Source organism: Erpetoichthys calabaricus, chromosome 1 (assembly GCF_900747795.2).
Source record: "Erpetoichthys calabaricus chromosome 1, fErpCal1.3, whole genome shotgun sequence".
Lineage (NCBI taxonomy): Eukaryota > Metazoa > Chordata > Cladistia > Polypteriformes > Polypteridae > Erpetoichthys > Erpetoichthys calabaricus.
In genome coordinates this window covers 313617213-313629956 of record NC_041394.2, presented here as the reverse complement: position 1 = coordinate 313629956, position 12744 = coordinate 313617213, and the positions used below count along the sequence as shown (strand labels likewise).

The window sequence follows — 12744 nt, the reverse complement described above, 5'->3', positions numbered from 1 at the left end:
ACACAAAAAGTTATAAAAAAAATAAAAATTTGAACAAATGTTAAAATTACATATTATAGTATTACTCATTATAGTACTAAAATCTTTTTAAAAATGTGTTTATGTTTAGCATTAATAACATACACATCTTGACAGGGTTTTGAAATAAGCAGGATCAGAAAATGAAGGAACATTTATTTTAATTGTAAAGACAGATGAGAATTCTAGACAGACAGACAGACAGACAGACAGACAGACAGATAGATAGATAGATAGATAGATAGATAGATAGATAGATAGATAGATAGATAGATAGATAGATAGATAGATAGATAGATAGATAGAGAATGCCTTCCATATTTATTATCTAATATATATTATAATATTTTTAAAAAGCTAGAAAAAAGCGAAGGTGCAACAAAATGTTTTAATGAAATTAAACAAAGCAGACAGTAAAAGGAGGAATCAAATGGAGTGGATGAAAGTATTCATTACCTGTGTGTTCTTCTCCCAGTTGTCTCTGTTCTGTTTGCTCACAGACAAATTAGCTACCACTCTGTCTTCATCTACATCCTGCCCTGGCTGCTGGATCTCTTTGCTTTCCTCTGTGGTAAGAAACAAAAAAGTGAGTGGCTCAGAATGCCTGTGGCAGGGAATGAATAGTGTCAGCTGATTTGTCACCAGATATGTCATATTATAATAGCAGTACCTGAAGAAGACAAACTATCTTTGTTGGGCTGCTCTAAAACATCAACTAGATAATGTTATTGTCCCATTTCCAGGTTAAAATATCAGCAAGTATGAATTATTGACCAAGTATCTTATATAAATACATGTAGAATGTTACAGATTTTACCATTTCATCTATTCCTACTTTGCACCCAGTGGTGCCAGGATAAGTTCTGGACACCTGAAACCCTGAACTGGATTAAGCAAATTTGAAAATATTACATTATATAATTTGAATTGGTTGCACTACACACAGTGCAGATATTTCAGACTGGGAATCAATTTAAAAGTAGTGACCAGTGTCTCTGTAACCAAAATGTCTGCCATTTACAGGTAATATGATATATCCATGAAAAGACTTAAAGCTGTCCAGTCTGCCCTGGCCCTGGCCCTGGCTGGAAGAGCACATCATATAACCTTTTCAATTCTGCCACAAGCAAGACTGAATCCAATCCATTTAATCTTCTTCAGGAAAAACAGCATACACACTCTCTGCTTGCTGTCTTCTAAAGCGCATAGTAAATATTTACCAAGGTACATTTTCTGTGTCTGGCACTTTAAATTAAAATTCAAAAGGTGCAAGGATTGTAAATTTATTTTTAGTATAATTATTTTATTTAAAATGCAGACAGGCAGGGTGAGGAAACTGTCAAAGCACAATTTATGCACATATATAAATGAAATTTGCATTAATAGGAAAGTGGGGGTTAAACTTCATACTGTATTTGTGTTGCTAGCAAACTGCAATCTGTAACAAATACATTCCAGTCCCTTGTGATATAAAACAAATTGTACAAAATAGTTCAGTGCTAGATTAAACAAAAGGTTTAGAAACAAATGTATCTGCTAAAGCTGTGCGTTCTCCTTTAATGTTGCTAGTGACCAGATGCTGAGTGTGCTACAACAAGTATAACAGTGTACAATGCATAAACTCAGTAAATGAAATTCAGTTTGGAACACTAATTAAAATTGCAAACACTTTGTCTCTAACAGAAATAAAGGCATTTACACATACATACTGATGTGAAAAATGAAGTACACCCAGTGCTTGAAGTGGAACCAAATAGTTGAGGGTCCTCTGTGAAGGTTCCTGAAGAGGTGCTGGTATACACTGGTACACTAAGATAAGGTACCGGTATGGTGAAATGTAGATCGTCGAGATACAACGACCATCGATCGCAGTGGTGTTGGGGAGGACATTCCATGAAGATTTGTGAAGAGGTTGCTTGTACTCACTGGTACACTAACAATAAGTGCTGGTATGGTCAAACTAAAATTGTTGCTTTGTTCAAGTGCTAGTCCACCCTCATTTAATAATATAATTCCCTATGTCAGGACAAAACTAGCAATCCTCTGGTTTGAACCAAATCCTTAAAACTCAACAAATCGAACCTCAAGAGACAAATATTTCAACAAATTGAACAGGTCTCTTTTTATTGTATATGTCTTGAGTGCACCTTATACAAAAGACACATTAAAAACAATAAATATGCTAATATAGTTGTTAAAGAAAATGAGAAAATATAAATTCCATGCAAATTGCATAACAAACAAGAATTTCTACAGTGCGGAATACTACTTGACAGCTTTTAAATTGAACATTTTATCTTAAGAGGAATAAATATGTTAAATGTTACCTGAAATATAAAACAATATCTACTGGTTAGTTCTCTAGAAAGTTGGAATCACAATCCCCAGCAAATACTTCTCTAAAACAACAAAGAAATGCTTGCTATTCACATCATAAATAGGGCATGTGGTTCACGTCACTTGCACCACGTAATTTTCAGAAAAGAACAAAGAAGAATCTCACTTGGGAAATGCAATGTCACATAAGGGACAGTAAACTTAATCACACAGTGTTTACTTGACTGAAGAACCCCTGCATCGAGAGAAAAATAAATAAAGAAGACCCAGCGGGTGACCAGAAAATTGGATGAGCAAGTAAAGACTGGAGTCTCATCTTCAAAACTATTAAAACAACCTCCGGTTTTGTAGCTAGACACTTTTTATCCCCTCTTGTCTTTGTTGTTTCATTTTTAGGTAAACCAGATTTCTTCCCATATCCTAAACTGAAAGGTTTATTGATGTAGCCAAACTGGCCCAATATGAGTTAAAGCAGTTGTTTATGAGTGTCCCTATATTGGCCGGCTGCTCCATCTTGGGTTAATATTAGCTTTGCACATGAAATTGCTGGCAGAGGTTTTAGCTCCCTTTACCCTGACCTAAATTAAATATATAGTACACACGCACATACATTATACATACACATGTATATGCAATAATTAACTCTAATACTTTGGCTGCAGCGCTAGTTGCACATATACACATTAGTGCATGATATGTACACATATTTCATAGAGAACAATGTACATAAAAAGAATGTCCCTTATTTTGAATTTGGACGCAATAAAAATAGAATTAACAATGTTAGATAAATGAAAGTATTACTATTATTAAAAATAAGCAACAAAATATAATGCCTCTTCATGACTGTACATTAAGATCAATCCCTGGTCAATGCAGTGAAGTGACTGATCCAGTTTCTAATAATGCTGAGTTCCATTTGAAGTGGGAACTCTGAATTTCCAAATTCCTAATCTTAATTTTCAACTCAGAAACTCAGGGCTGGTCTGTGTCTGATTGAAGATTATAATCAAAATGGCAACGTACACCACGGATTATAGTGAAAGCTGCAGTAATACAGTATACTGTTTATTAGCAATTCTATCTATTTGTGTATCATTAAATCATTTGTACACACAGTACTGTCAAACTTCTATCTGTGGACATATTGCTCCAGTGTTTGGATCCACAAAATTCAGTGTAATGCATTGTTATCAACTGTTATTTCTTCCGATTGAGAAAGCATAACAAATGTTTTCCTGGTTGCGTCCATATAGGTTTTCCAAATGTTTTACTGCAACTTGGGTGTGTGTGATAAGTGGTCCGTGGCATAGAGTGGATTTTAAATAAATAATCAGGTACCAGCAGTGTGCAGACTCCAATCAGGTGAGGGTGTGCATGAATGCGCACCGCTCTGGAGATGGTTGGGGTGCCTGGCTGATCATGCACATATGTGCAAATGCAAGCATCAGTTAGTTGCCTCATTTACACCTCAGAGGTAGCTGTGTGTCACACCTGCATCCAGTTATGCATGGTAAGATAACAGGAGTCTACACAGCAGTATTGATAGAACAGACAGAGAAGAAAAAGAGAAAGATGGAGAGACAGAGGTTAAACACCAGAAGAAGAAAGGAAGGAACAGAAGAGAACCAGTGCAGGAGAGGCAGGCAGCCAGTAGGAGAGCACCTAGGGGAGCACAGGGCCAACACTTGAAGGCTAAAGAGGGCCACTCCAGCTAAGTGTTTTTTATGGAGTAGCTGGAGTGACCTGATGCTCACATGGGCTCCCACATAAGTCTGGGGAGAGGCAGCAGGAGACAGAAGGAGCAAGGCGAGGCTTGAAGTGGGCATCCTGCTGGGAGCCATGGACAGCAGGGACCCAAGCCTAGGAGAAAAGGTTGGCTGTGCCTGTCGGTTAGGCATCTCTTCTGCTGCAAAGCCCCGTGTAGGGAAAGCAGAAGAGACATCGGTTTTAAAGAGATGCACCAGGGACTCAGATTTTTTAGAAATGTTTCCTGCTATAGAATTTTAACCTTGTTTTAATGGATATATTTATTTGGGATTTTTAACCTCCACAATCATTTTGATGTTTATTGGATTCTTTATTGAAAATTGTTTTGCACAATTGAACACTATTTGTTTGGATTTTGGATTTTAAATAAAAGCACTTAACACTTGTTGCACCAACCCCTTGCTGTAAGTGTGTGTCCTCATTTGCCCAGCTAATCTTGGCTATGACTATTGATGGTTTGGGACCGAACAGGCTCCCAAATGAAACAGGAAGCATGGAGCTAACCCTCACTGCCACAGTGTCACATCATTCCTAGCTCTGATTTCGGAGGTAAATGGAAAGTAGTGTTACACTAATTGCATCACTATCATCTCCTGTACCTTTCTGTCCATACTGTGGGCTTTCTTCATTCTGTCTTAAACTCCATCCTTAAAGGTCAAAACAACTATTATGTAGCCTGATCATCATCATCAACACCTTGTGATTAAACATACCACACAGTAACACCATGCTACACCCAATTATGCAGAATTTCATCTATTTTGGAAACTGGATATCAGAGCTGGGAATGATAAACACATGTGTTGACTGTGTTCCAGTAAATTATTCAGAAAAACAATATGGATGAATCAAGGAAAGCATTTGTTGTTGAAATAAATAGCAGTTGACAACAGAGCATTATGCAGTATTTTGTGTATCCAAACACTCTAGCAACTTGTCCATGGATAGAAGTTGAACAGTACTGTATGTACAACTTAATAAGACAGAATAAGATAGAAAGTGCTAAAGTTCGTGGTGTACATCGCCATTATGGATTGACGTGATAATCTGAAGTCAGACAAACTTGGACTTGACAGACTAGCCCTGAGTTGGAAATCTGACTTAATAGGGCACTCTAGTTGAAAATTTCAAATAGGGACTCAGAAATTCTGACATGTCATATCAAATGGAACAAAGCATTAGACTGAGTCTTTTAACTCACTCAACAAAGACCATTACACTTGCCATATCAACATTGTCCTCGAGTAATCAGTTCTAGGACACTTTCTGCAAATATGCATTCTACAGCCTTCTGCTGGGGGTTCTTTTTATTTTACTGGCTTGGCTATTCAATTCAATTCATTTATTGTCTCAAGAGGGAATTTTGGTTTGTCAGAAGATTTTACAGAGAGACCATAATATAACATTAAAAATACTAACAAACCCAAACTTTGTACAAATAAATAAAACACAGCAGTGAACATAGTGCTGATGATCTAACTTCAGATCTTACCTATTACATATAAAAATGACACCAACATTTAAGACTTGGCTAATTATTGATGTGAATGATAATTGAATGGCCATGAAATAGACTGTGGATGTTTATTAAAATAAAATTAATTCAGAAGATTAAAAGCAGTTGGGTACATGAAATGGTTGCTTTTTATCCTCAGAACCTTATACCTGTGACCTGATGGCAACAACTAGAATTGTGAATGTAGTGGGTTTTATCTGATAGAGTACACTCTGCTGATAATTGCTTATTAAATAGGTCTGTGATATATGATTGTTATGGCCTTGTTATTTTAACCTAGCCTTTTAACAATTCGATTTATTTTGCTTTTGCTGCTAGCAATATGATTTACAAACCAAGCCAGCAGAACATAAGTTAAGACTTACTCAATACAATACTTAATATAATAAATTTACGTAATGGTAGGATTCTCACAAAATAGAGTCAGCTTCTTTAGACAGTAGAGGCACTACTTTCCCTTTTTGCAGACTGCTTTTGTACTTTGATAATAAGTCACTTCTGATTATAATTGTCCCAGTATATTTATAACATTATACAATCTCCACTGCCTGGTCTTTGAATGTTGTTTCTTGTGATTTTCTTATGAAACCAATAATTAGTGCCTTTGTTTTTATAAAAAAAAGAGTACAAGAACTATTGTGGAATTAGCCTCCTCTCTGTTATCAGCAAGGTGATCGTGATGGTCATTCAAACGAGGCTGCAGAAACATATGAAACAAACCAGCTCGGAAGAGCAAGCAGGGTTTTGACCACACAGGGGCTGTTGTGATCAAATCTTTGCCCTTTGCCAATTGTTGGAAGAGAGAATCAGATGCAGGAAATGGACTGTCATTGTCTTTACATTTGACTGTATCCACTAGCCCAAACTATGGAAGACACTGGAGACAGAACTAGTGCTGTCTCAAGTTATTTGGATCCACCAGGCATCATATAACGGCTTGACCAGCCACATAGGGATCTGAAACAAGAGTTTTCCATCCAGACTGGAATTTGCTAGGGAGACATGGTGTCCCCCCTCCTATTTAACATAGTGGTCGATGCGATCATGAGGAAGGCACTCAATGGTAGGCTTGCAGTGCAATATGATGAGGATTACTTTCTGACAGACCTGCCGTTCACTGATGACAGCGCCATATTCACAGACGATGACACCAAGGTGACTGATGTTCTTTACACTATCGCCCGCACTGCCCAGAAATACAACCTAAAGATCAATGTAGACCATCTAGTGACAGATGGGCCACAGTCCATTATCTGCCATGAGGGACTATAGATTGAAAAAATCCAGGAATTCAAGTACCTGGGGTCACTGTTCCAAGAGAAGAAAGTATCATCAACCATGGAGATCTGCAATAGGATAGGACAGGCCACTGCAGCATTTGCCTCACTCAAGTGGTGCCTGTGAAAGAAGACCAACATCATCCTAAACGCTAAAATACATCTCTTCTGCATGCTCATCCTGCCAGTTCTGCTCTGTGGCTCGGAAACGTGGACACAACTTCAGTTGGACCTGAACCAGCTTGAGGTATTTCAAATGCGATGCCTGCAACAGATTCTCCACATCTCAATTTATGATCATATCCCAAACAAAGTCAACCGGACAACACATGCATAACAAACAACTGTAGATGAGCAAATCCAGCAGTGGTGGCTTAGATGGTTTTGTCTTGTCTGCTGATTGGGCCCAGACAGAATACCACATCGGCACCTGTGGAGAAGGTTCCTGTGACACCCCGTGTAGTGGGAATTGGGGTCACCAGCCTACACACTAGGTGTCTAGTATGTGGGACCGAGCGTGACCAGGATGATGGTGTAAGACAGGGAGACATGGACACAAAAAGGGTTGTTTTTTTTGAAAAATAAAGTGAGGTTTTATTTACAGGTGCACTTAAAGAAAAACAAAAATAATGTTCTGCGGAATTTATATATCGATACACAGTCCAATACCGCAAAGGACACACAAAAACAGTAATTAAATGGAGCCCAGAAATGACTATATACAGTATTTACAGTACTTCCTGAAAGTCCCAAATCCATATTACTAACCGAGAATGCTAAACCGGATGATGGACGCAGGCACATCCGGCAATGGGCCGTAGCTGCAAAAAGACGTACTGCGCAGGCGCGGCAATGGGCCGTAGCTGCAAAAAGACGTACTGCGCAGGCGCAAAAAGAGTCCGCGAGGGTCGGCTGAGGAGCCGAGAAAGGCGGATAGAAGAGGGCGAGAGAGGCGGATGAGGGGCCGTGAGAGGCGGACAAGACCACAGAAAAAAGGAGTGAGCACAGGAAAAATTGAGAAATGAGGCACAAAGAGCACCGAAAAAACGAAACGGCACATAAAAAAGTATTCAAACGCAAGCAAAGCACGAAACACATTGCACACGAAACTAGACCCAAAAAAAAAAAAAAAAAAAAAAAAAGAGGCTCGCGCACAACAGCAAGGCACCCCCCCCCACCCCCTACAGGCACCGGACGGGACACACACCAAGAGGGGGATTCAACAAGCCCATGGAACACAAAAAAAAGAACACAAAACCACCCCACAGACCCTACAAGCAAGGGACGGGACATACACAAACAGGGGATTCAACAAGACACAGGAACACAAAAAGAAAGAAGACGCTCGCGCGACAACAATCCTCACCCCCCCCACACACACACACACATCCATAAGAAGTGACACCCAAAGCCACATATTCTAAAGTGAACATCAACACCTTCACACTAGACAGCATAGGTGTCGGCATTGGTGGATCTCCTTACAATAAAGCACTATTAACCGTTCAACTGCAGAAAAGGAAACATATTAACAGTGACTGCGATCCTTCTTATTACTTATCCATATTTCGCATGCTGAGAAAGAAACAAGTCATGAATACACGGTCACGGGTACAAAACGAAAAGGAAAGGATAACAGGAACAAACACACGAAAATGAAAGAAACAACAAAATAGACGGCTATGCAGCATAGGTGGATCTCATTACAATAAGGCACTATTAACCGTTCAACCGCAGAAAAGGCTCCATATTAACAGTGAGTGCAATTCTCCTTATTACTTATCCATATTTCTAAAAGAAAAAATGTCTCGACTCCAAAAACGCAAAGCTCAACTAAAGCTTCTAACTAACGATGTACCTAAAAGTAAAAACTTTATGAACTGCATTAGATCCTACAATAGTTCATTTGCTTTTGCATCTAACGGAGTAAATATCAGGCCATCAAAAGGCAATGGCCCATACTACTTTCGCATATGTGCACAAATACTGCATCGCATTGGAACAGTGCACCCTGAAACAAATCAACAACGCAAATATGCACAAATCTACATCCTAGATCCACATGACGCAAACTATCAATCAAAGTGCTGCATCGCAACAGGCACGGATTCAAAACGAAACACCTCCCGTCTCAGACATACGTTAATGCCAGCAAAGGCTACAACGGGCTTCTCACACAGCACAGGCAAATCGATTACAGCTCCAAAACAACACGTCCCAAATACTACACATGCAACAACGCGCCTCTCAAACGGCACAAGGAAAACATACACCAGGAAAATTCATTCGGATTAATGAATGTCATTTGCAATCATTGTCATTCAGTTCACTTCCCTGAAGAAACAACTGGAAATACAAGTAATACATTTACACGTTGTTGTCAAAAGGGTCAAATTAGACTGCCTTCTTTACATTCATATCCTGAATATCTACAGAGGCTTATAACTGACGATGTACCTGAAAGTGAAATCTTTATCAACTACATTAGATCCTACAAATCGGAATCCACTATCAACATTAACGGTGGCACTGCACGTGACATCCGTCTTGAAAAAATGTTGTTTATTGATGAATGTTCAATGGCATGAAGTCACTTACTCAACACCATTCATAAACTTCTACAAACGTTTATGAATAATAATATTCGATTTGAAGGAAAGATACTTTTATGAGGAGGAGATTTTAGACAGTGCTTAGCTATTCTTCCAGATGCCATGCACTCAGCTATTGTTCAGTGCACCTTAAAATACGCAGACAATTGGCATTGCTTTCAAAAGATAGTTAGTAAAAAAGATATGATGTCCAGAACCAGATCATAACAATTGCTTATTACAACTGAGAGATGGTACACTCACCAATACAGCTGGACTTCACCCAGATATTATTACAATTCCTCAAGCCGTTATCTGCGACAACTTAGTTACAGAGACATTTCGAACAGCAATCTCATTAGACCAAATGCCCCTTTTAACACAACGCACTATATTATGTCCAAAAAATATTAATATGGAAAACATTAATACCCAAGTCATTCCATTACTTCCTGGAGAGACACAACTCTTTCTAAGCTCTGACAAACTTGACTCTGATCACAACAATAACCATCTTCATTTACCTTACAAGTTCTGAGCTGGAATTACCTTTTACACTTAAACGGCGTGTACAAAGAAATTTTCAAATAAACCTTTACACTGTGCCACACACTTTATTGTTTGCTTTCTATTTGCATCATCTACACCGTCACACTATTCTATATCTCATTCATACATCACGCTCTTTGTCATTCCCAACACCAGGGGTTGGCGAGCGAAGCGAGCAGGGGGCGGAGCCCCCTAGTGAAAAAGTAAAATACACACAAACTAGTGAAACCCATATATATACACAAAAGCAAAATGTGAAGCTGTCTTCCTCCACAGTGATCCAAGTCAGGAAGCTGCTCCTCCAAACAGTGTATAATACAGGATTCACCCAAAAATATTCAAGATACAGAAAAAAAGTGTACATACAAAAATAAACAGTGCACCAATAACCACAACCCAATAAATACCTCCACCAAAGTTAATCCAGAGATATTTATATATACAAGAAAAATATATTTACAATAATCACGGCACAAGCAGTAGTGCTTGGTAAATTCAAATCGCTGTTCTACCAAGTACCTTTCTTTAGCAAGATCTAGTCAGAAGAACCAGCCTCTAGAGGCCGTAATTCCTTTTTGTATTCGGCGCCCTCGCTCCGACCAATTAAACTGCACTCCGTCATCCCTCCGTAGGCACGCGATGACATGAATGCGTCTTCGAAAAGTGGCATCTCCTGCCCCGCATAATTACTATAAAAAGTCGAGCAGCTGGTGTGCGCTCACATAGCTGTGCCGGCTTTTGAGACGTGGACTGCGCTTCTGCCTTAAGTGAAAGTAAGCACTTTCCATTTTTTCCTCCTTCCCCTGAGCTACTACCCAGACAACTGCAAACACGGGATCCCTTTTCTAGACCGCGGTAAACTAATAAGGCACTTCACACTTTCTTTTGCACATATATTGTGCAATGTGGGTTATGAGGTCACGGGAGGCACGCACAGGAGTGGAGGACCGACAGTGCCATCCTGGCCGGTCAATGGCAGGGCTGTCTCTCCAGTCTACACGAGACCCACCGCAACACTCCTCAAAAGGCGCTAATATGGTCAGCGAAGACATCTCTCTGTACTATATACTGTAAAAGAAAAAGGCAAGTTTCCTTTCTTTATACCTTTTTTCCTTTTATCCCATACCAAAGCCTCCCTCTTAACACTGCAAAGGACACTAAACAAATTTTCTTTAATTGCTGGTAGTGCCAGTAAGGCACAGTACCACAGTTCCTCATTGAATAGAGAATACAACAAACTGCACCCAAGAAAATTTGGATCGATGAGGTACTGCAAGACTTGAAGAGTCAACACCTTGAGCTTGATCAGGCAAGGACAGTTGCCATGGACCATTAAGCATGGAAAGGCATCTTGAGTAATGTCCGAAGCCCTACAGCACTTATAGCAGCCTATTGGTTGCGTGGTCAACCACCACTTCCAGTTGCCAGCTAAGGATCAGAGAGAAAGAGTTTTTATAATGTTAAGCTTTTACAAAAGATTCATCACACCAGCTAACAAAATTAACTACTCTCCAGACCATGGCTTATTTCATTCTCATTAAGTAGGCTTACAATCAGAGAGTTATCAGCAAATTTAAAGATGAAGCTATTTTGAAATTTACTACAAAAACAATTAATGTAGAGAATGTGCAACAGAAGTGAAAGAACACACTGCTGACGGGACCTTGTGGATGAGGACAGCATTGTCAGAGCAACAACCATTGACTTTCACTCTATGAGTTGTGTCAGTTGTAAAGTCAATTAACCTCAATATCAAATTAAAATCCATATGAAAAACTTTTAAGAAGTCTCTCTGCAAGAATGTGGGGCTGGATGGTATAAAAAGCTAATGAGAAGTCTACAAACAGAAAGCTAAAATGGACCTCCATGTAGTTATACTAGAGATGAAGCAAAGTAACAATGGTGTCCTCTATTAGCCTGGTAGGCAAAGTGAAGTCTACTATATAACGTATAGTATAACGTATATAACGTATAAAAAGTCTGTGTGTCCGGTCCCTCAGAGCAATCTGATTAGTCAGCTTGGCTTTGGTGTAATTGATTACTTTGGCTTTGGTGATGCGAAGAAAGAGGAAGTGTGAGTATGAGATGCCCAAGGAGAAGTATAGGCATAGGAGGCACCCTGAGAGAGTCACCTTCAAAGATGGGTAATATATAACTGAACAGGAGACAAGAAAGGCACCTTGAAAATAATGACAGAATCTGAGAATCAGGCTTGATGGAAACACTCTTAAAAGTGAAGAGACGCAAGTGAAGATGTTCACACAAGCAAATATAGAGGAAATTTTTTGGCTAGTTGGTCTAACAAAGCCTGAATTTTCTCTAACAGCTTCATCTTTATAGGTTTTCCATATGATTTCATAACTAGTGATATCACAACCACTTGTCTGAAGTGTTTTAAGGTTTTGGGTCTTTAGTCTTAAGCTACAGGAATTACTGTAGCCTGTTTCCGTAGCTTTGTGGCCTCCTGCTACTATAATGATATCCTGAAAATTAGATAAAAGGAGGTTAGCTGCTTTGCACAAGCTATCAAGAGAATTCCATTAAGAATGCCTGGCCCAGGATTTTTGTTTTTAATTTGTTTAAAATGTTCTCCACATTCCTGTGAACCAAAAATATCTTTCTCTTATCAGAAACCTTCTACTTCAAGCAAAGCACTTGCTCAGTACAATCAAACTGCTTAAATCCT

The 12744-nt window shown here is 39.1% G+C and overlaps 1 protein-coding gene across 2 annotated transcripts in view; it reads right to left on the bottom strand.

Annotated features, from left to right (window-relative positions):
- Nucleotides 1–12744, bottom strand: part of LOC114663691 (thioredoxin reductase 1, cytoplasmic-like) — a 119210-nt gene that overhangs the window by 88999 nt on the left and 17467 nt on the right. For both annotated transcript variants that reach the window (XM_051929035.1, XM_028817605.2), the window contains exon 2: nt 475–584. Coding sequence is in view for 1 of the 2 variants with exons in the window: in XM_028817605.2 (XP_028673438.1) it covers nt 475–584 (110 nt within the window). In the remaining variant the exon portion in view is untranslated. The remainder of the gene's footprint in view (nt 1–474; nt 585–12744) is intronic.